Raw genomic sequence first — 23,188 nt, 5'->3', positions numbered from 1 at the left:
TTGAAGTATTTTAAAAATTCCTTCCGGATGAAGATTTCGAGACCTAAATGGAGGACATGTCCGGGAAAATACGGACGTATGGCAACCCTAAGCTAGGTGAGTGAACTGATCTTCATCGAGATGAAGTCAGTGGCAGGCTAACCCAGTTTTGTTAGCCAGTGAAACTGCATTACATGGCAGTTTTTGTTTTCTGGGTGCAGCACAGACCAGCATCACGAGTGCATATATGCCATCTACAGCTCTCTTTCTTCACTCACAATTCATTGTTGATTCTAACCAGGTGTGTTGACATTAAAATGTCTGAAAACGATGCAAGAGTGATGGTACTGAGTGCAATAATGCAAAAGAAAACAGAATGCATTGTGTCAAAGGCTGTTTTGCCGTAAAGACGATCGTAGCTGTACATGTCTGCCTGCTGACTCAGGCCTCCACTTTTTCATCCCGCCTGTTTATTTTCCAACACTGCAGTTCCATTTTAATTAACATAGGGAAATAGAGAAGACAAAAAAATACTGTTGCATTCTGTTTTCATATCAAATTTATGAGTAAGGAAAATTTTTCCAATACAGCTAGACCCCGACTTACGACTGCCGCAGTTGTGACCATTTTTTTTTCTTCTTCTTCAAATGACGCATGCATTTTCTATACCGAAACGTTTCCAGTTAATGTAGTCTCCATGTATAATTAGAAAATTATGGGGGCCCCATGTGCATTCAGCTGACTACATTAAAGGTAAGTGCTCAGTCACACTGTATCCTTTCCTCATTATTTATTACTTTAACTGTACTGTATCCATTCCTCATTATTTATTACTTTTACTGTACTGTATTTCATTGTAGATTTTTTATTAATTTTTTTTTTATTTTTTTTATTTGTCGGATTTACGACCATTCGGACTTACGACCTGGATTTGGGTCCCTAACCCTGTCGTAAGTCGGGGTCTAGCTGTAGTTTACATTAGCTAATACCTGCAGGATCATTATAATTACAGCACTTGGTGAGTTTTTAGTGAAAATACCAAAGAATTAATTTAGTATAACTACCCTTAAACAGCTCTAGTCTTCAAACTACTATATGCACTAAACTGTTGTCATAATAATGTTGCCGTGTTTCCTACTTCTGTTCAGTTATCTTGTGGGCTGACAACACATCCACAATGCACTGTGAGCTAGGTAGATACTCATCTGTGAGACCTAAAAACCACCTTTTCTGGAACACATCTCCACGTTAAGCAGGACCTTACTGTATTTATTATTAACGCTATTGGGTAGCATCCTCCAGATGAGAGGTGTTAGCTTATTCAGGGGCACTGACACGACAGAATGACTTAGCTCTGTACACACCATAAGGTGATTCACACTTTCTCCCAGGTCTGACTCTTATCTTATGAGCTTGGAATTCAGAGCATTATCAATATCAGTTGAGCTTTGTGACTCATTACTCGCTTGATCCTTCCAGTATGACAGGAACTCTGAATCTTCAGTTTTTCTAAATATGTATTACTTTTTTCCAAAACTTCTGCTCCTTTCCCCACCTCCTCCAACACTGTAGATAAATTTGATATAAAATTTAAATATAAGATTAACATAATGAATGATTTTTGGTGTCTTAAGAGTTACACACTCTTCTTGATTCATTATAGTTTTAAAACCTTAGGGCTGTACTTTCATCTTGAAAGCATCTGCTGGGAAACTAGTGTGAAGCTGCCTATTGGTTAGTCATACAAATATGTATTTATCATATATTATTTGTAGGTCTTTGTAAATTAAATGTTCACATGAGTTTGTCACAAATTACAGGTAAATTAAAATTATGCACCGTACATTTATCAGTGTTTCAGGTTTCCATAATTTTATTGGGTGAGGATGAGAAACATGTCTCGCTCACTTGTCAAGACAATCTAGGTACAGTGTATGATGGATTTCGTTAAAGAGAATTTTTGAAGGGCATTTGTAGTGAATTTTGTATAAACAGGTTTGAACAAATTTTATACTATTGTGCAGTCTGGTAAATTTACTGTACTGTACTGTACTGTTAAGATTTATAGACATTATTAAAATACTGAATATTCCTCTCTATTGTCATCTGTATACAGTAGTTTTATTAAAGTAAAAAAAAAAATATTTATAAGATGTGATTTAGTAATTTTGCATAATAAAACTTCCAATTTTTTTATTTTCATAAATATCCTGAGTGTTTGAAGTGATCTGTATAAATTTTATATTGTTAGTAGTGATTAATGTGATTTAATATTGTGGTGTACTTGAAGTGCGTTAACTCATATTACAGGCATTCCCTCTATGCAAAAGGGGCTCCATTCCTGAAAAACCTTTTGTCAATATTATTTTTTTTGTAAATTTGAGTACATTTTCCCACGGACCCTCATAATAAAAGCTGTATTTTGTCTCTAACTGGCAGTGATGGTTTTATATTAGCTTAGGGACCTGTGCATAGCCTGAAAGTTTTAGCTTGTTATTCAAAATGCTCAAGCTATAATTTAATATCTGAGCTGGCTGTTTGCCCACCCTCCCCCTGCTCCCTTTGATGACTGCTCTTTGTGAAAAGGAAACAAAGCTTCCCTTGTTCCAGTGCAAGAAGCTTGGATGCCCTGTGAAGTGGTTCTTTCCCTTGGAACAGTGTACATCATTGATGGTAACTACCTTCTTCTCCATGTTATGTGGCAGTGTCTGGCATCATATAGTCAGATATGCACCCAGTACACATTGTAGTCACAAACCAAAGTTTCAACACCCCCCTCCCCCCTGGCTGGGTGTTTGCAGAGGCCAGGGTTGAGTTAAGGCTGGGTGATGGGACGCAGACTAGTTCAGCAATGTGGTAACGAGGCACTACGATGGTGAGGTTCACATTCCACCACCACAACAGTCCGAGACTCATAGTGCACGAGCACAGGAAGGAACTTATTACGAACTTTGACACGGTATGAACTTGCATAACAAATGCATGCAAATGCATTGTTGCTACACATAACAATAACATGTTAAGATTGGAGCATGAAAAACTTTGCCTGGTCCCAAAACACTGGTTTGGAACCACTAGATGTGAGTCCTCATATTATACATGAATCAAGGCAGCATATATAAAGGGTGGCCGGCGGTCGAATTTCGTCAAGGAGTGAGCGGTCAGTCGACAAGGTGAGGCTTATACATGTACAGTATAGATATTACCATAACCCTGGGAATATTATGGTTTCACACATACTAGGAATTCATATTGTCATGTTTACAATATTTAATGGTGTATCAGTAACTACATTGGAGTATTTTGACTTGGAATGTTGCAATTGCAATTCACATTAACCATGGTACAGTATCTTTGTCTGTAGTAGTGTCGCGATACATTTAGTCCATCAACAGCCCAAGTTTCTCATGCCTCACTCCTAACTTGCTATTGGTATATGTGCCAACAATGATATGAATTCAATTTTGTTACGCAGGTGCATGTCATGTCAAAATTCGTAAAAATTTCCTTCCATTCTCGTGTGCTGTGAGTCTCGGAGTGTTGTGGTGGTGGAATGTCTGCGTCCAACCACCCAGCCTTACCTCAATCCTGGCCTCGACTAACGCCCAGCCAGGGGGGTGTCGAAACTTTGGATTGTGACTGTACATCAATGAAGGGTTTGGAAATGCTCACAGTGTATTCAATGGGCATGGAATTCCTAGCACAAAGGATGGGGAACATTTTTGTCATACTGTATAGGAAAACCGTCCTCCTGAGATGTTGTAGTAGAAAATCACATACTGTACAAGTTTCCATGTCACAGCAGGAGTTCTTGGGAAACAAAAAGCAAGACAAGGTTTATTACTCTCCTCCCAGCTTGAGGCTGCTGGTTGTAAGTTCACCAGGCAGACTAGTAGTAGCTACAGCAGCAGGGAGAGGAGATTTATGAGTTGAATCAGTACTAGTACTGATATTCTCATCCTCTTGATTGCTCTTGCAAACCCTGTTATAGATACTACGATGCTGACGCCTGCAAACAAAGCTTTAAGGTTTATAGAACCAAAAGATTACAGATTGCTATGTGTGAAATGGATAACAGCTTGTTGTTTCTGCATGCGCTTATCGGCTGTGATACAACACCCGCTCTGCATTACAGAGGAAAGAAGCTCCCATTTAAAAAACTTCAAGATGATCCTGTATTACGCATTCAGATGCAAGTCTTCAACAACCCCCGGTATCCTGCACATGACTTAGCTATGGCCGGTAAAGCATTTCTTCTTGCCAAGTATGGAGCAAAACCAGTTGACAGTCTCACTGTAAAGAAATACCATATGTATCTATGAACAATAGCTAAAGAAGAAGTGCTGCCAGATACAATTTAGCTACATTACCTCCAATGTCAGCAGCAGCATGTCAGCATTAGTTTTGTGTATTCCATCAAGTGCAGCAATGCCCTTCTCATAACCAACCCATTACTAGAGTGGGAAACTGCACATTACTAGATGGTCTAAGAAACAAGTATCTTCCCAGTTTTGGCTGATGAATATTGAAACCTGGCAGATTATTCTAAAAGTGTAACCGTGGCTACATCTGCTCATCTGATACACCTGACTAGATACAAGTTTCGAGATGTTCAACAAATGATGGTTTGAAATAGCTGACTTTCTATTTTAGTTGTGGAATACTATACAAACACGTATACCCAATAATGAATGATCATCGGAGAAAGCAATTATGTGAATCAGTGCTGTAACTGCCTCCCCCTTTGCAAGGTTCCACAGGCCTGCCAACTGTTTACAAAGTAACGTACACACAGATACATGCGTTGGATGAGTCTACTTTTCCGCAATGTATTTGCCCAAACTCAGGAAGATACTTGTTTCTTAGACAACATGTAGGACATAAGAGCACCCTCTTTTCCAGCAAGGCAAGGTCACTTCTCCATGAGGTAATCATAGATTATCCACCTTCCTATTGATGAATAACTCAAAATAAAAATAGATATGATGTTTTGTTGTTCATTTTGAAGGTAGTATTTAAGGATGGATTTAGCCCATCATTTAGTAAAAAAAAAAAATAAATAAATAAAACTCGTACAAAATTTAAGATAGTTGAAAGCAACATCATAGGACATGGGACATTTATACACTGTGTGGAACTTGAAATGTGTTTATTTTGTTCTCTTCATCAACAGTTTACGAGTCTAACACTGCTGTCTCAACATAATTATGTTACAAAGCTAATTGATGAAATCTAGTGAACAGGTATGGCAAACACTGGCTATGTTACCTTACCAAGACATTGTAAAAGGCTATATCATGATAATGCCTTCATAGATGGTTGCAGCAATGAGATGAATATCATGATGGTCATCCACCTGACCATGGTCCTCCACCTCACCATGGTCCTCCACCTCCTCATGGTCATCCACCTCACCATGGTCCTCCGCCTCATCATGGTCATCCACCTCATCATGGTCATCTGCCTCATCATGGTTACCATTATCTTGGGATTCTTCAGACACTGCAGAGCTCGGGGATTCATGTTCATAATCAACTCTGACAACAGTATTCTGTACTTGGTAATAATCCTGTACAAGAAAAAGATATAAATTTGTAGGTTGCCTCAGCAAATGAAATACTGTACTGTACTGACTTTACCAAAATGTAAAATGAAATGACACAAAGCATTTACTTATGGTCGTCCTTGAGTAATATAGAACCATAGTAAAAATAAATGCAGTCTCTTGCAACAATCTTTATTATAACTTAGTTCTTTTGTGAACGTTACCGGGTAACTTGGTGATTTTACAACAAGGATCAAATTTTGGGATTGTCAGATTTTGTAGTGAACAAAGGTTGGAAGCTTGTACTGTATTTCCAAGAAAAGCTTTCTTCCTTTAACCCGCTGTGTACAGGTTCACCATTAAGCTGAATAAAATCACCTGGCATTAGTCAAATAAAATAATAAAAGTGGCCTCATCATTGTGAAGGGGTTAGAGATATTTTGGTATAAAATATACATTAAAATGATAGGAAGAGTTTCTACCATTGCCATCACTAATGAACAGAGAAGAAGTGAGTTTCCCTAGGTGATACCTAACTACATGGACTAACCTTTGAGCACCAGTGATGTTTGACTGGCAGTGGCATTGGTATATCCATGTCGAAGTTCTTCAGCCAGATTGTAGTAAAGATGCAGTCATCATCTACTTGTATATTCACCTATAAGTAATATGAACTCACAATAATGAGTCTTGTATTTAAAAAAGTAGGCTTAAAAAGAATTTCTTAGTCTATTACCATCAGCTAAAAAAAAAGGACTACAGTATAAGTACTGTAAAAGAAAGGTATGATGGAGAGAACAAATGTAAAATCTTTATAAGTGATGTCATGTAGTTGAGACCATGTCCGAGACCTTTCAAAATTGTAGCCTTTATGGATCACCTAAAGATTACCCCTACCCCAGCTTAGCCATCCTTAAGTTTAACCACTAAAAAATTATGTGTGTGTGTGGTGGGGGGGGGGGGCACTAACCTTTAATGATCTATAAAGGCTAAGCTTACAAAATGTCTTGCTCATAGTCTTCGTCTTAACTACTGTTATATATTATGTGAGAAACCCTTTAAGGCCTCTAACAGGAAGGAGGTTAAAAGGTAATATCAAAAGATATGAATGTACACTGAACCCTCACTAATTCAATATTTTGAGCTAATTTGATAGATTTCATAAGATACAATTTGTTTCCTCAAACAATTTTGGTCATTTTTGCAGTCTTGCCTCCTAAAAGAAAATATTCTACAGTAACACTTAAAAATCCATTAGAATAACATGAAGTTCAGCATTATCTCCTGGAAAATTCCGGCTTTGGGAACAATTTTCCGAGGGGCACATTTTCTGGAAAATTCCAAGAAAATTTTCCCACTACAGTACCATGAAAATTCTGGAAATGGGTGAGTTTTTTCCAGGTTTGAGAGATGATGAAATGCAAAATTTCTGGAACTTCCGAAAATATTTTTCCCATTACAGTACTCCCTCTTTATCGACGGGGGTTACGTTCTGTAAACGGCCGTCGATAAAGAAACCGTCGATACCGTGATGGTTACGTAATTTTTCTAACTATTATTAGCATATGTTGAATAAATGTACCTTTAAGCATTAATGCGTTTCCTTTACACATAACCTTAAATAATAGTGTATAAATAATAATATAATAAGTGGACAAAAATACTAGCAAACTTACGATTTCATTTATTGAAGTGAACATCGGTCCTTACAGTAAACAATACAGTATACAGTATATACAAGTGTGATGATTGAGGCTTATTAAAAGCCTGACCGGTCAGATGAGTATGATTAGTCAAGGTCTGCATCTTCTTGAGGGGTGTGGGCAGGTACTGCGTCTTGTTGTTGTGAGGTGCCGGCAGCTTCTACGTCTTGTTGTTGTGAGGTGTCGGCAGGTTCGGCGATGGCAAGCACTCGGCGACTGAAGAAGTTGGTGATGGTGGTCTGTGCTTTCTTGCTTCTCATTTCCCTCTGCAGTTCTATATATGGCAACATAACATTTTCAATAGCTCTCTTTGCTTTAAGGGACCTATCAAGGGAGGGATCAATGTCATAGAGACGAGCAGAGAGGGCCTTACTCATTCTTATTACTTCACCAAGATTATCTAAAGTTAAGTTCTTATTTTCATCATCACTCACTTCATCTTCTGTTTCATCCTGCAGCTCCACTAATTGTTCTAGTTCATCACTTGTAAATGGATCCCCAACATTTCCCAATAACTCTTCTTGCACCTCTGCCGCTGTTAGGTCAGAGAACCCTTCACCTCCAACTTCATTTGCCATAGTTATTATGTTGCGTAACTGAGGCTCGGCTGTTGGGAACCCTGTGAATGTTGGGACAATTTCAGGCCACAATTTTTTCCAACATGATCGGACACAGTTCTGCGACAGTTCATTGTGGCTTTCAGCGATGAAGTTTATGCACTGTGCAATATCAAATTTCTTTCACATTTCTCTGGGTGTCACATCAGCATCCTTATCAAGGCACTCACGAATCATGCTGAAAGTCTTCTCTGCATATTTAGCCTTAAACACGACAATGACTCCCTGGTCCATTGGCTGGATGATGGAGGTGGTGTTTTTTGGCAGGAAAACCACCTCAATGTTGGGGTGGGTAGTCTTGAGTTCTTCAGAGTGGCCAGGGCAATTATCTAGATATAATACCACTTTGAACTCCATGCCAAGTTCATCCAGATAATTTTTCACCTCTCTAGCAAAGCAGTTTTTCAGCCAATCCACGCACAAATAAGATGTCATCCACGCTTTCTTGTTGTTCCTGTAGAAAACTGGTAGCAAGTTCATGTTTTTATTTTTGAGAGCCCGAGGTCGTGCGGCAGTGTATAACAACATGGGCTTAATCATATGCCCTGCCGCATTCCCACATAGCATCACTGTCACTCGGTCCTTCGCAACTTTAAATCCAGGGGCACTTTTTTCCTCTTTAGAGATGTAGGTTCGGCGTGGCATCTTCTTCCACCATAGGCCTGTCTCATCAGCATTAAAAACTTGTTCCGGCCTATAACCCTTTTGTGCTATGTGGTTAGCAAACTCTGCAGGGTATGCTTCCCCTGCCACAGTGTCTGCTGATGCTGCTTCGCCAGTCACTTTTATATTATGCAGCCCATAACGATGTCTGAATTTCTCGAACCATCCTTTGCTAGCTGCAAATTTTTTCAAATTGTCACCATCGCCCTGATTATCACCATCACCCTGATTATCACCATCACCCTGATCATCACCATCACCATCACCAACACCATGATCATCACCTTTAGAAAATTTATCATAAAGTTCCTTAGCTTTCTGCCTAATAAATTTCGAGTCAAGTGGTATGCGGCGGCGGTTTAGGTCCTCTATCCAAATGTTCAGTGCTTTTTCCATTTTAATGAGGGCATCATCACGCACATGGCTTGTCACTTTTGATGTCACTGGTGCACTTGAAGCTAAAGCGTGCTTCAGATCCTTTGCACGTTGTTTAATTCCACGCACACTGGATTCGTTGAGCCCAAAGTGGCGGCCAACAGCTGCATAGCTCATACCGCTGTCGAGTTGTTTCAGCACTTCATTCTTCTCATTCAGCGTCAGCACTCGTCTTGCCCTCTTAGGTGTAGATCCAGAGGGAGCAGCAGGTCGTTTGGGAGGCATGGTGATATAAGTTGATGTGATGAACCACCAGCAAAAGTTGAAAATCAAAGACTGTTGCCCACGCGGCTTGGCTGATGTTTGTGTTCAGGGAAGGCGGGCCGCGGGTAGACGCTAGTCACGCCACTAGTGCCGCCTAGTGGCGAAAGTACAAATAAGGCCCGCAGAGTTCAAATAAAGCCAAAATAAAAATCCGGCTAAATAATCCGTCGATAATCGAAACCGTCGATAAAAAATCCGTCGATAAAGAGGGAGTACTGTACCTGGAAAATTGCGGGGGGTGAGGAATTTTTTCCAGCTTTGAGAGAGTCGTCTCGTTAACTGGAAATCTCTCATTCCTGGAAGTTTTCTGCACCGATTGTTCCGGTGAACAGCGATACAGGTATCATTTTACATGATTATCACCATAATATCACAAAATAATTAAATAAACAGTTAAAAAAATTAACTGAATACAGTAGCATAATAGTGTGTACTACATGATAATAAAAATTAGTGTAAATGAATATACTGTACTTAAAATTACAATTATAATGAGACGTGAAGGACACAGTTACAATGAATTACAATGATATAATCTACCACCTGTCTAAAATTGTCTTCATACAATATGGTTGTGTTTAGTGAAATATTGAAAGTTCTCAAAGACTACAAATGTTTTTCGTATACCTGTACACGTATTAAGATACTTTAATATGTATGATAAAAAATAAAATAATGCATATACTCACTAGACGCTTATAGATGTATCAAGACACTGCATAATGAGTGCAAAAAAGGAAAACACGAAGAAGACCCACCTGTCCTCTGCTGAGCACAACATGTATTGTACAGTATTAAGAAACAGTGAAAAAATGTCCTTTTATAGTGAAATTAGACACTATTAAATGACATGAGCATTGTGAAGAACCAACAGTTGATGAATAGCCATGATGAAAGGGAAAACACGATGGTGAATCTTCTCAGTACAGTTTATCCTTCATTACCACAACTTGCATAATTATATGACTCATTCTTAGTTTTTACCATACATGCATATTGTATTGTATCATTGTCATAAGAGTAATAAAAATGTAGCTGATGGGGTGGTGGCTAGCTGATGGGGTTGTACATGGTGGTGGTGACTAGCTGATGGGGTTGTCCATGGTGGTGGTGACTAGCTGATGGTATGGACCACACTGGACCATGGTAGTACCTGTAGATGGTCAGTTGACGAATGACTGAAAGATGGATATTATGCATACACCTGCCAATAGTATTTCATATGCTTCTTTAGGCTTTTATTGAAGTTGGCTATTTAATGTGTAGGTTAAGGATATTACGTTGATCGGCCTGTAGTTTTCTGCTGCACCTTTTCTACCCTTCTTGTGTTTTGGGGTGGTGTTGGCTGATTTCCAGTCCCTAGGTGCTTTACCTTGATCCAAGGATTTCCTGAATAAGAGCCTCAGTGGGTTTCTGGAACCTATCCCTCATAAGTAAGAAGGGATACTTGTGTATACATACAATTATACTATACTGTGTATATGAGGTGGCCTTAGATGTTTTTATTATTCTATTATATCCTTTTCAAAATTGCTTACCTTTTACTGTGTTTTCTGGTTTCTGTTTTTTTTTTTTTTTTTTTGAGGTACCCTGTACCCTGTAATTTCATTATGTTGGGGTAATTATATATATATAATGGGCTAATTTGATCGACCCAAAACCCATGACAAAATTATATTGGCAAGAGTTTAGTGTACAGTACTTGAATTCTAATATTACAATAAACTGTACAGTACAGTATGCAGCATTAATTTACAGAACATCCACAAATAATGTTACATATTTGCTACATTTACAATACAGTGACTAAACTTTCATTTAGGTGCAGTGTTTCATCTCTTAACCATGGCTCTTGTATATTGTACATAAAATTGGATGCCTGATGTCCATAAGCATATAATATCAGCGTACGAAGATGGGAGTATCTGTACCAGTGAGAAAGAGGAAATCTATCACAGCTGCCAGGATGTTAAAGCCAGTGTAGGAGGACAGGTGGGGTGAGGTAGAGAATTCATCACTGAGGACAGAAACAATATTAGATGGACAAAAGGAAAGGAACAATAATGTATTGCAGGATAATGAAGTGAGTTTACATGTGTTAGGCAGCACCAATGTCACAATAGAAAGACAGTGACTTACTCTAAAGGGCTCATGTAGGTTGATGGCAGGGAACTGGTCACCTTCCAGTTCTACACGCTCATTGACTTCCCCATCAGTGTTCTTGTTACCAAGTACCGCACGCCTGGATAATGGAAAACGCAGAGAAAGTCAGATTTTAGGATGAAATACTAAAGGAAATGTAGCTAGTTTCTTTTGATCCCTATTATAGCATTTTCCACACTGTTCCTTCCATAATCGTCTCGAGCAAAACATTAAAAGCAAATTTCTAAAGATGCCAACAACACTGAGATTCATGGAAAGATGGAGAATAAGAAGAAGCATATCTGATAATTAAGGTTTAGGGCTGAGTGAGTTAAATACAGTACTTTATTAGTTCACCCAGTCCACTTCCTCCTATGTGAGTATTTTTTAAACACAATACAGATGCTAATAATCTGCCCAGTTTTGTATACAGTAGTCCATTTAAATATCACCTCCCATTATAGCATCACACATCTTTCTGTTACTTGTTCTTCTCAGTCAACATTTACAAGTGTGTAACCTCTTTTATGACCGTCCATCTTAATGCTTGTACTTTAGATATGCGCAGTCTTGTGTATAACTTAAAACAGCTACAGTATACAGTAGCTGAGATTATAGCGACATTCAGTAGGCATTACAATTTCAGATAAAAGGAATACTGTATAGACAGAACAGAAGAGTACTGGTACTGTATTACAGTAATTATATTTGTAAGAAGGTTTAATAGTACAGTAGTCATTAAAAGATTACATATACTGTACAGTACTGTACTGTACAGTACAGTACATTACATTAGAATTTGTGATTTCACCATCAGTATCTATACTAACATCTTGTATATGCTTAATAATAACATTTGCATAGAGCAACAACCTGAAATAAGGGGCATTGAAAAGTCAGAATGAGAATTTTGTATGAAAATGGAAATGAGAGATTTTATTAAAAGAGGAGGCCATCCCACACAGTACAGAATATACAGTAGAGTATTACCTTGCTTTGAAGTCAAATGCCAGAAGGAAGATGTGTTTTGTTGTGTCCTGAATGATATCTATCTGAAAACTAATACTGTATTAAGAATCAGAAAATGTTATCGCACCTGAAACTTAAATATTTTTATTTTACGGGGAATAGCCCACCTGGACACAGGTCATTGACCCCTAATGGGGCTTAGGAGGCAAAAAATAAGACTAAAAAGAAATTAAAAATAGAAGAGAAAAAGACTGTATTAATCTACACCACGAAGATGCCAGAAAACCAGCTTTTTGAAGCGAGACATTGTAAGAGTATGGAAACACAGAAGAAGGCAGAGCATTTCCACAGTTTGGCTGTGTGAGGAAAGAAGGATGTACTATAACGGGTTATTCTAGTGTGACCAACATCCACACAGAAACGGTGGACACCACGGGCAAGACAAGTGTTACGAGTCCACTGTCTTAACGGCTGTACACAATATTTACTACCTGTAGTCTAGACTCTAGTGTATGAAGTGATTCAGTGTGCAGACTGGAAGACTTAATATGTATGTCACCAGTGCCCAAGTCAACCAGCCCACAATCCTTAAATGAACTACTACCCATTGCCATCACCCCAATACCCAGCTTAATCTGCAAAAGTTTCATTTTTGACTGATTCTATGCTGAAATTGTAGGTGCCATATGATATATATGTGTATGTTTATATGCTGCCTTTATTGATTATATATACATTATATATTGTTACTTCTTAGCAAAGTTAGAATGTGTTCAGGCCTGTGTAATCACGAATGTGTTAGGCACGTGGTACACAACAACAATAAACGACCTGAGTAAGAATCAGCATGTGGCTTCTCATTCTCCCATTAAATCATGTAAGATGCTACACCATAGATCCTTAGCAATTTGGCAATATGAAAACTTCTTCCACCACTCACTGTTTTGTCAGCTTTCTCAACTACATATACTGTACCGCCATCTGGAAAAACGAAAGATGTCTGTGGCTGTCAAGGCTCACCAAGGCGTTTGACCTAGTCGACCACAATTTAATCATCAACAAAGCTATCGACCTCGGGTTTCGGAGAAGTCTTTTAACATGGCTTACAGACTTCCTCAATGACCAACACCAAGCTGTATGCTTCCAAGGGGCTGGCTCCACTTTTCAGTCACTCACCTGTGACATCCCCCAAGGCACCAAGAGGGACCGCTCTGCTTCCTCATGCTTATCAATGATGCCATAAGAGAAACCTCTGCTCGCTGGAAGTATGTCAACGACTCCACCATTGGGATCAGTGTGAACAACTTGGCTTTCAATTACAGTGCCCTCCAGAATATACTGAAGTCTCCAAAATTGGACTACCAACAACCATATCACCATCAACCATACCAAGACCATGGTTATGCACATCAACCTCTCCTCTGGCCTTGTTCCACCTTGCACCATTACTTTCGGCCTCAACACACTCCAGGTTGTGGACTCCACCAAGCTCCTCGGCATCACTAAAGTTAACAAACTAAATTGGAAAACATAGTCAGTACAATTGTCAAATCCTCCAGTTTTCGTCTCCATCTCTGCCGACTCAAATCCCTTGGAGTTCCTGTGCCCGAGCTCCTCAGTGCTTACTTCTAAATGCCACACAACGGAAACACCTAGAAAAGGTGCAGATGAGAGCGTGCAAGATTATTCTCTCCTCCTCCTACTCCACATATCAAGAAGCACTCAACACACTGACCCTCTCGGCTCTCTCTGGTCATCATCATGACCTCATTTGCAAATTTGGGGAGAAGATTCTGCACCATCCTCAACACTGGCTCCTGCTTCTACCCGAGATCCCTCATCTGTGAATTGCTGTTCGACATCATAACCGCATCCAGCCCATATGAGCATGTAATGATTGCTATAAGAACAGTCCAGTCCCAACCATTGTAAAAATTATCAACAACTCGCAGTCAACCAGTGTGTTCACTCCCTGCCATTCTTATTTTTTTGCACTGTTACGATGTTGAAATGCCCTGTAGTATGACCTCCCCACCTTGTTATTATAATTATCATATTTGTATCACTTATGACTTATGTTACTTGTATATTAATTGCCAATCAAGCGATCCATTCCCAATTATGTTACAGTATATTTTCAGTCTTCTGGCTGCCATGCTCTTTCAATAAACCATGAATTTTTATTACTGTATTATTATTACAGTATTATTAATTTGTTGAAGCACAGATACAGGCATACAATGAAGCAACAAGAAACAAACTGTGAAATACATCTCTCTCAGCATTTTAATGATAACTGTCTGAACTGACTGTTGTGTTTGTGCTTAAACAGTTTACTTGTTGAAGCACAGAAATACTGTACAAAAAAAGAACTCCACCAACTGAAGTTTAGCAAGAGATTACTGAGTACTGAAATGTATTTATCAAAGGTTAATTAATACCAGAATGAAGTAAACTTTATTAAATTTTGCTGAAGTTTAGCAGAACTGTAGCCTTTAAAATGAATTATGTACTTAGAGTTTACTTATGACACAGTGCTGTACTGGTAAATGAGTTTGAGTTTAATGAAAACTAAAGTTATCTGGTATGTGTATAAAGGTATGTGTATAAACAGAACTATAATTTTTAAAATAAGTTTACTTTTGGTACGTACTAGTAACTTAAGTTTACTTCAGATATTATGGAAATTTAGGACATTCCTTGAGAAGATTAGGTCATGCCTATTACCGACTTCTCTTAACTTAAACTGAACATTTTCTGGGATATAAATAACATATTTGATAAGTACTAAGTATAGTATTCTCAGTATACTGTACTATACACTCACCATCTCCAACCAAAGAGCCAGAGTTCAATACAGTGCTGTGACCCAGCAGAGTCCTGGGAAGACTGCATACTGTATAGTAGGTTCTAAAACCAGTACCATAGCAACACTCAACTCCTAATGTGACCCCTTAATGTGTTATTGTTAGGATTATAAATACATTAAACATCATTTTCTCACACATACCATATGCATCAAAAAGAGCATTGTGCCAACTCCCTAAACTTAAATGTACAACTTACTTGTGGTAACGGTTAAGTAAGAGCATCAACTCTGCATGGAAGTAAGTACCGCTAGCATTGTAACCTGATACAGATGTAGAGTAGGGCAGGACTTGGTTCACTTGAGGAGATTTTTGCAGGAAATCCTTAAGGTCCTGGATCTGGGTTTTGTACAGTTGCCAGACAAAGGGTAAGGCCAACCTGCATGTGGATGAGGTATGCAGCTGTTACTACCCTACAGTAAGATGCCTTAAAAGTTATGCTGTACTATAAGTAAGAAATGGCAAAGAATATTTGTAAATTTTCAGCAGTGAGGATTTAGTGACCTATTTGATAAAATTTAAACACACACACATACAATACTTTTACATACACCTGTACAGCTCCTTCATACATGCAAAACATTCTCAGTGAATCTTTGAACATACAGGTATTAAAATATGAAATGGGGTTTGGCAACCATGCGGGTTTAGTACTAATGTCATATTTTAGGGATTGTTGGTTTAAACTTGGGGCACCCCCAGTCCACCCAGCTGTGAATGGGTACCTGACTTTAAGAGTTGGAGAAGTGCTGGTATATTTTTGACCAAAATATTAATTTCTCAGAATTGAAATTTAAGGGGTTTAACCAATTAAGTACTTTCAGAATAACACGCAAACCCTAAATCACACCTTGGAAACCCATAGTTGAGTAATTAGCATTGAAAAATGTCATTAAAATATTTCAAGGGTCATTTTGGCCACTAATTACTCTGCAATCGAATCGTGATTATAAATATATGTGGTCCAGCATTTTTCAATGCTAATTACTCATCAACTATGGGTATCCAAGGTGTGATTTAGGGGTTGTGTGTTATTCTGAAAGTACTTAATTAGTTAAACCCCTTAAATTTCAATTCTGAGAAAAAAGTATGTTTTGGTAAAAAAAATTGTAAGGTGGAAGAATTACATTTTTGGTGGTTTTAGGCCAAATATTAGATTTTGCTGAAAATCACAGTATGAGTACTCCTGAGCTTGCTGATTATGAATATGTGGTCAACGATTCGATTGCAGAGTAATTAGTGGCCAAAATGACCTTGAAATATTTTACTGACATTTTTCAAGGCTAATTACACATCAACTATGGGTTTCCAAGGTGTGATTTAGGGTTTGTGTGTTATTCTGAAAATACTTAATTATTTAAACCCCTTAAATTTCAATTCTGAGAAAAAAGTATGTTTTGGTAAAAAAAATTGTAAGGTGGAAGAATTACATTTTTGGTGGTTTTAGGCCAAATATTAGATTTTGCTGAAAATCACACACATATATATATATATATATATATATATATATATATATATATATATATATATATATATATATATATATATATATATATATATATATATATATATATATATATATATATATATATATATATATATATATATATATATATATATATATATATATATATATATATATATATATATATATATATATATATATATATATATATATATACACACACTTCATTTTTAGTCCATATAACACGCGGACTTTGAACATATAAGTATACATGGTACCTCGTGTTTCATACCAGCTGAATTCGGTAAAAGGCTACTGACATCCACATAAGCAGCACGGGCAGTTCCCAATGAAAGGTTCATGGCGCCATCAGCTCGATGAACAGGCTTTGTGTGAAATATCACATAGTCTAGAACTGCTTTTAGTGCTCTTGTGGTATGGTCGGTAGTGTTCCCTGGTCCCATGCATTAGGTCGAGGGTTCGAGTCATGGCTGGTGAGGTCGTTGATTATACATATACCTGTATATATATATACACACACACAGATTTATAACAAATCACTGATACCTCTTATTAGATAATTGTTTCAGTGTTTTTTTATATAATAATCAGTAATAATCGCCTGAGAGAGATAATCGAGTTATACATTTCAAACAAATATGAAATACGTTTTGTTATGTTCCATTAGTTATATGACCATGTTGGCAGCCTTGTTTCTAATGAAACCCAAAACAAACCTGAACTATATTTGTTTCTGAAGAAGGTACAGCATAGTTGAACAGTTGAGAATATGAACTCTTTTCTCGGGTTTTCCCAAACAAACTAGGCACTACTCAGTCGAGTGTCCTTATTTGAAGCTGGCGGACGCTCGCCCCACACAGGGTCACAGCTCAAGATTGAAGAAGCCGCAGGTCTAGAAAACTGTGAGGGGGGTAACTTTTTCGGAGTGATAGTTGTGAACTCTTGGAACAATCTACCAGAAAGTGTTGTGTCGGCACTGAGTGTGAGCTCTTTCAAGACCAGAATTGACCAACACTGGAGCAGGTTTAGGTACATTCAGGAGCCGGTGCATGCCCAGTACTTGCCAACATTGCGTAACAGAGAAGTTACCGTTCGCTCAAGCGGATAACGAGCCGATCAGTGGTGAAGAGGATAAAAGTATTACTGTTGGTTTATACGAAAACGAGCGGTCACGCAGAATATGGGAGAATATCTCTCTCTCCTTGGTCTTTCTGTGTCCAATGAATATCTCTTGGAATCGCCATAAATTTCTAACACGACAAACAATGTGTCCAAATAACACAGTTTTCTCTTTTGGGCTTATCTACTCCCTAGTTCTTTTTATTAGCCTTTACAATGGCCATGTTTACCCTCACAGTAGGTTGGCGCTCCAAAGTCATACACATCACAATTAAAGAAATGATGAAACATAATCTACATGCATTCACCTCATCAACATTCAATCTGTCGGTTCGTCTTTAACTCCCATTCACATCAGTAAATGTCTTCACCCTTTCCTCATTACTGCCATTCCCATGGTCTTTTAATGAAATACAATTCATTATCTTACCTCCCTCAAGACTCTTATCAGGCAATCCTTATTCTACAGTATATATTTTCTTCTCACTAGAACTCCATTATCATTATCATCATCATCATCACCCACTTCTTTCGTTCCTCACAAGTACAGAGTATCATTCATCACATCCCTCTAACAACAACTCTCTTACATGTTGGGCATTCACCTTACCAGTTATTTACCCCTACAGTAGATACCCAAAGTAAAGATTCCTCATCTCATTATTTAAGTGACAATTACCACCAACTCCTAAACTTCTGCTAAAACGATCTGGCAACCACAGCAAATCAAGCCCTATAAGCTACGTGTTTCTGCTAACTTCTTAACTTCCACTAACTTGCTGACGAAGAGAAGTTCCTTAAGCTTCATCTTGTTCTCGGTGGTCATGTTCCTCAGGGAAGAGTAGTTTTCAGACCACAAGTCCCTCCGAGTGTCGAGCACGGAGAAGCCCTCACGAATTGTGTCGATCAGTGAGTCGGCAGTCAAGGGCATCCCTGACACCTGTGGGAGGAGGAAGATGGTGAGTTGGGGATTGTGGAGGAGAGGGACGGAGGTGACATGGGGATTGTGGAAGAGAGGGAAGGAGATTAGATGGTGATTGTGGAGGAGGGGGAAGGAGATTAGATGGGGATTGTACAGGAGAGGAAAGGAGGTGAGATGGGGATTGTGGAAGAGAGGCCCGCATTTTGGTGTACAGACCCAGTAACTTAGGTAAAATTGAAGCCTTATACCCAGTAACTAAGGTATACTTGAAGTCATATACCCAGTAACTAAGGTATACTTGAAGCCTTATACCCAGTAACTAAGGTATACTTGAAGCCTTATACCCAGTAACTAAGGTATACTTGAAGTCTTATACCCAGTAACTAAGATATACTTGAAGCCATTTGCAAAGTAACTAAGGTATACTTGAAGCCTTATACCCAGTAACTAAGGTATACTTGAAGTCTTATACCCAGTAACTAAGGTATACTTGAAGCCTTATACCCAGTAACTAAGGTATATTTGAAGCTTTATATCTAGTAACTAAAGTATACTTGAAGCCTTATACCCAGTAACTAAGGTATACGTGAAGCCTTATACCTAGTAACTAAGGTATATGTGAAACCTTATACCCAGTAACTAAGGTATACTTGAAGCCTTATCCCCATAACTAAGGTGTACTTGAAGCCTTATACCCAGTAACTAAGGTATACTTGAAGCCTTATACCCAGTAACTAAGGTATACTTGAAGCCTTATACCCAGTAACTAAGGTATATTTCAAGTCTTATACCCAGTAACTAAGGTATACTTGAAGCCTTATACCCAATAACTAAGGTATACTTGAAGCCTTATACCCAGTAACTAAGGTATACTTGAAGCCTTAATCCAGTAACTAAGGTATACTTGAAGCCTTATACCCAGTAACTAAGGTATACTTGAAGCCTTATACCCAGTAACTAAAGTATACTTGAAGCCTTATACCCAGTAACTAAGGTATACTTGAAGCCTTATATACAGTAACTAAGGTATATTTGAAGCCTTATTCCTAGTAACTAAGGTATACTTGAAGCCTTATACCCAGTAACTAAGGTATATTTGAAGCCTTATACCCATTTTACAAGCATGTTCAAGAGTATTTGTTTTATAACACTGGGAACCGAGGCATAACTACCTAGCATGCACAGGGGTTCTGGCACTCAGAACGTTAAAACCCCCTTAAGAGGCATAACAAAGCACTCCAGTGGCATTATCTACGAACAAAAACAGGGATAAATTATACCTGGTGCATAGTTAGAGCGGCCGTCACCGCCATAATCGCTGCTGCCCACTTCATCTCTCCGTCAGTATAGTGTTGCGATCTTCCTATGTGATTACCCTCTTCTGCAGGCGGGTACTAAAACGTTGAACGTGATCAGGTGGTAACTGGGTGTATATACTGGTGGTGTAGATAGTGTAAAGCCGGGGACGTCTCTTCTATCAGGGTCTCACTCCTCCTAACCCTCAAGACAGTGATTAAAGTCGTGGTTATCGCAAGTTATCTGAATAGAATTTGGTCCCAGGTGATAATCTGTTTGAGTGGTGGTTGTCACTATCGAATGTTTATATATCAGAGATTCCTCCCCTTCTCCTGCTCTCACTTAACCTTCCGTTGTGACACTAGGGTCGTAAAATAAATTTGGTTCAGATTTCATACAAAGGTACTACTTTACATTCTAATTGAGGTTCTGAGTAGTGTTAATTAATGATCTTTGAAATAATTGAAGAGTCAAGGTAATTAGCATATTTAAAGGCAGTTATACTATGCTCGTAAGTTTTAAATCACCTTTATATATTTGTTTTTAATAATATAGATTATCTTTACTATATAAACACGTTAATTTTCTCTTTCCCCCAAAAATGTCGCATGACCTGCTGGAAAAAAAATTGTTCTGCCAATATTACTTCTTAACAACACCTATTCTGCCAACATCTACTCTTAACTACATCAGCTTTACTCACACCTACTCTTAACAACAGTAAATCTGCCAATATGAGCTCTGCCAACACTGTTAAAAAAGTCTTGTAAAATTTACAGAGAATTCACTGGTTATATTATTGCAAAACATTTTCTGTATAATTTAGAGAGATCCTGTATATATTTTTACATAAAATATCTGTTGAATTAACAGATTGTTGGAAGTTATTGGAAGCTCCAACAACTTATCCCTGAACACGAATTTGCAACTTTCGATTTACAGCAGGTACCTACTTTGCTGCTAGGTGAACAGGGACCAAGGGGACTAGGAAGAGTGTCCAAACAACTTCCGCCGGCCTGGGAATCGAACCTGTGACATCTTGCTTGCGAGGCAAGAGCGGTACCACTCCACCAGCGCCCCCATGTGATGATGTGGCGCTCTTTGGAATAATGTAAACAAACACGGACATACGACGACCGTGAAGCACAAACAACCGCCAACCGCATATTCAGTAATTACATATAGAAATAACAGCATTAACATGTAATTATAAATGTTCTTTGCATCATGAAGTGTATATAGTATGATAAAATGTCAGTTCATATTGATAATTATACAAATTGAAACAGAGAAAGAGTGTGTCTGAAATATTTTACAGAAAAAAAATGTAATTCAAATTTATACGGTTTCCTGGTCGGAAATACAGAAGAAACATGTAAAAAATACTGAATTTTCTAACAGTGGATTATATACTCTTAACAACATCAACTCTGTCAACACCTTATACTCTTAACAACATCATATCTGTCAACACCTAATACTCTTAACAACATCAACTCTGTCAACACCTTATACTCTTAACAACATCAACTCTGTCAACACCTTATACTCTTAACAACATCAACCCTGTCAACACCTTATACTCTTAACAACATCAACTCTGTCAACACCTTATACTCTTAACAACATCAACTCTGTCAACGCCTAATACTCTTAACAACATCAACTCTGTCAACACCTTATACTCTTAACATCATATCTGTCAACACCTTATACTCTTAACAACATCAACTCTGTCAACACCTTATACTCTTAACATCAACTCTGTCAACACCTTATACTCTTAACATCATCAACTCTGTCAACACCTTATACTCTTAACAACATCATATCTGTCAACACCTAATACTCTTAACAACATCAACTCTGTCAACACCTTATACTCTTAACAACATCAACTCTGTCAACACCTTATACTCTTAACAACATCAACCCTGTCAACACCTAATACTCTTAACAACATCATATCTGTCAACACCTTATACTCTTAACAACATCAACCCTGTCAACACCTTATACTCTTAACATCAACTCTGTCAACACCTTATACTCTTAACAACATCAACTCTCAACACCTTATACTCTTAACATCATATCTGTCAACACCTTATACTCTTAACAACATCAACTCTGTCAACACCTTATACTCTTAACAACATCAACTGTCAACACCTTATACTCTTAACAACATCAACTCTGTCAACACCTTATACTCTTAACAGCATCAACTCTGTCAACACCTTATACTCTTAACATCATATCTGTCAACACCTAATACTCTTAACAACATCAACTCTGTCAACACCTTATACTCTTAACAACATCAACTCTGTCAACACCTTATACTCTTAACATCAACTCTGTCAACACCTTATACTCTTAACATCATATCTGTCAACACCTTATACTCTTAACAACATCAACTCTGTCAACACCTTATACTCTTAACAACATCAACTCTGTCAACACCTTATACTCTTAACAACATCATATCTGTCAACACCTTATACTCTAAACAACATCAACTCTGTCAACACCTTATACTCAACATCAACTCTGTCAACACAACAACATCAACTCTGTCAACACCTTATACTCTTAACAACATCAACTCTGTCAACACCTAATACTCTTAACAACATCAACTCTGTCAACACCTTATACTCTTAACATCAACTCTGTCAACACCTTATACTCTTAACAACATCATATCTGTCAACACCTTATACTCTAAACAACATCAACTCTGTCAACACCTTATACTCTTAACAACATCAACTCTGTCAACACCTAATACTCTTAACAACATCAACTCTGTCAACACCTTATACTCTTAACATCACACTCTGTCAACTCTGTCAACACCTTATACTCTTAACAACATCAACTCTGTCAACACCTAATACTCTTAACAACATCAACTCTGTCAACACCTTATACTCTTAACATCAACTCTGTCAACACCTTATACTCTTAACAACATCATATCTGTCAACACCTTATACTCTAAACAACATCAACTCTGTCAACACCTTATACTCTTAACAACATCAACTCTGTCAACACCTTATACTCTTAACAACATCAACTCTGTCAACACCTTATACTCTTAACAACATCAACTCTGTCAACAATACTCTTATCTCTGTCAACACCTTATACTCTTAACAACATCAACTCT

The 23,188-nt window shown here is 38.0% G+C and overlaps 1 protein-coding gene across 1 annotated transcript; it reads right to left on the bottom strand.

Annotated features, from left to right (window-relative positions):
- Positions 1–5,113: 5,113 nt before the first annotated feature.
- On the bottom strand, positions 5,114–20,189 carry LOC121872936. The gene is made up of 7 exons (XM_042376071.1): positions 19,992–20,189; positions 18,566–18,729; positions 15,384–15,563; positions 12,339–12,407; positions 11,346–11,448; positions 6,075–6,182; positions 5,114–5,548 (listed from the first exon to the last, which is right to left on the bottom strand). The coding sequence occupies exons 1-7, from the start codon at positions 20,043–20,045 to the stop codon at positions 5,270–5,272; spliced, it is 957 nt and encodes a 318-aa protein (XP_042232005.1). The 5' UTR covers positions 20,046–20,189; the 3' UTR covers positions 5,114–5,269.
- Positions 20,190–23,188: the final 2,999 nt, after the last annotated feature.

Source organism: Homarus americanus, unplaced genomic scaffold, assembly GCF_018991925.1.
Source record: "Homarus americanus isolate GMGI-L3 unplaced genomic scaffold, GMGI_Hamer_2.0 scaffold11022, whole genome shotgun sequence".
Taxonomy (NCBI): Eukaryota; Metazoa; Arthropoda; class Malacostraca; order Decapoda; family Nephropidae; genus Homarus; species Homarus americanus.
This window is presented reverse-complemented; position numbering and strand designations above follow the sequence as displayed.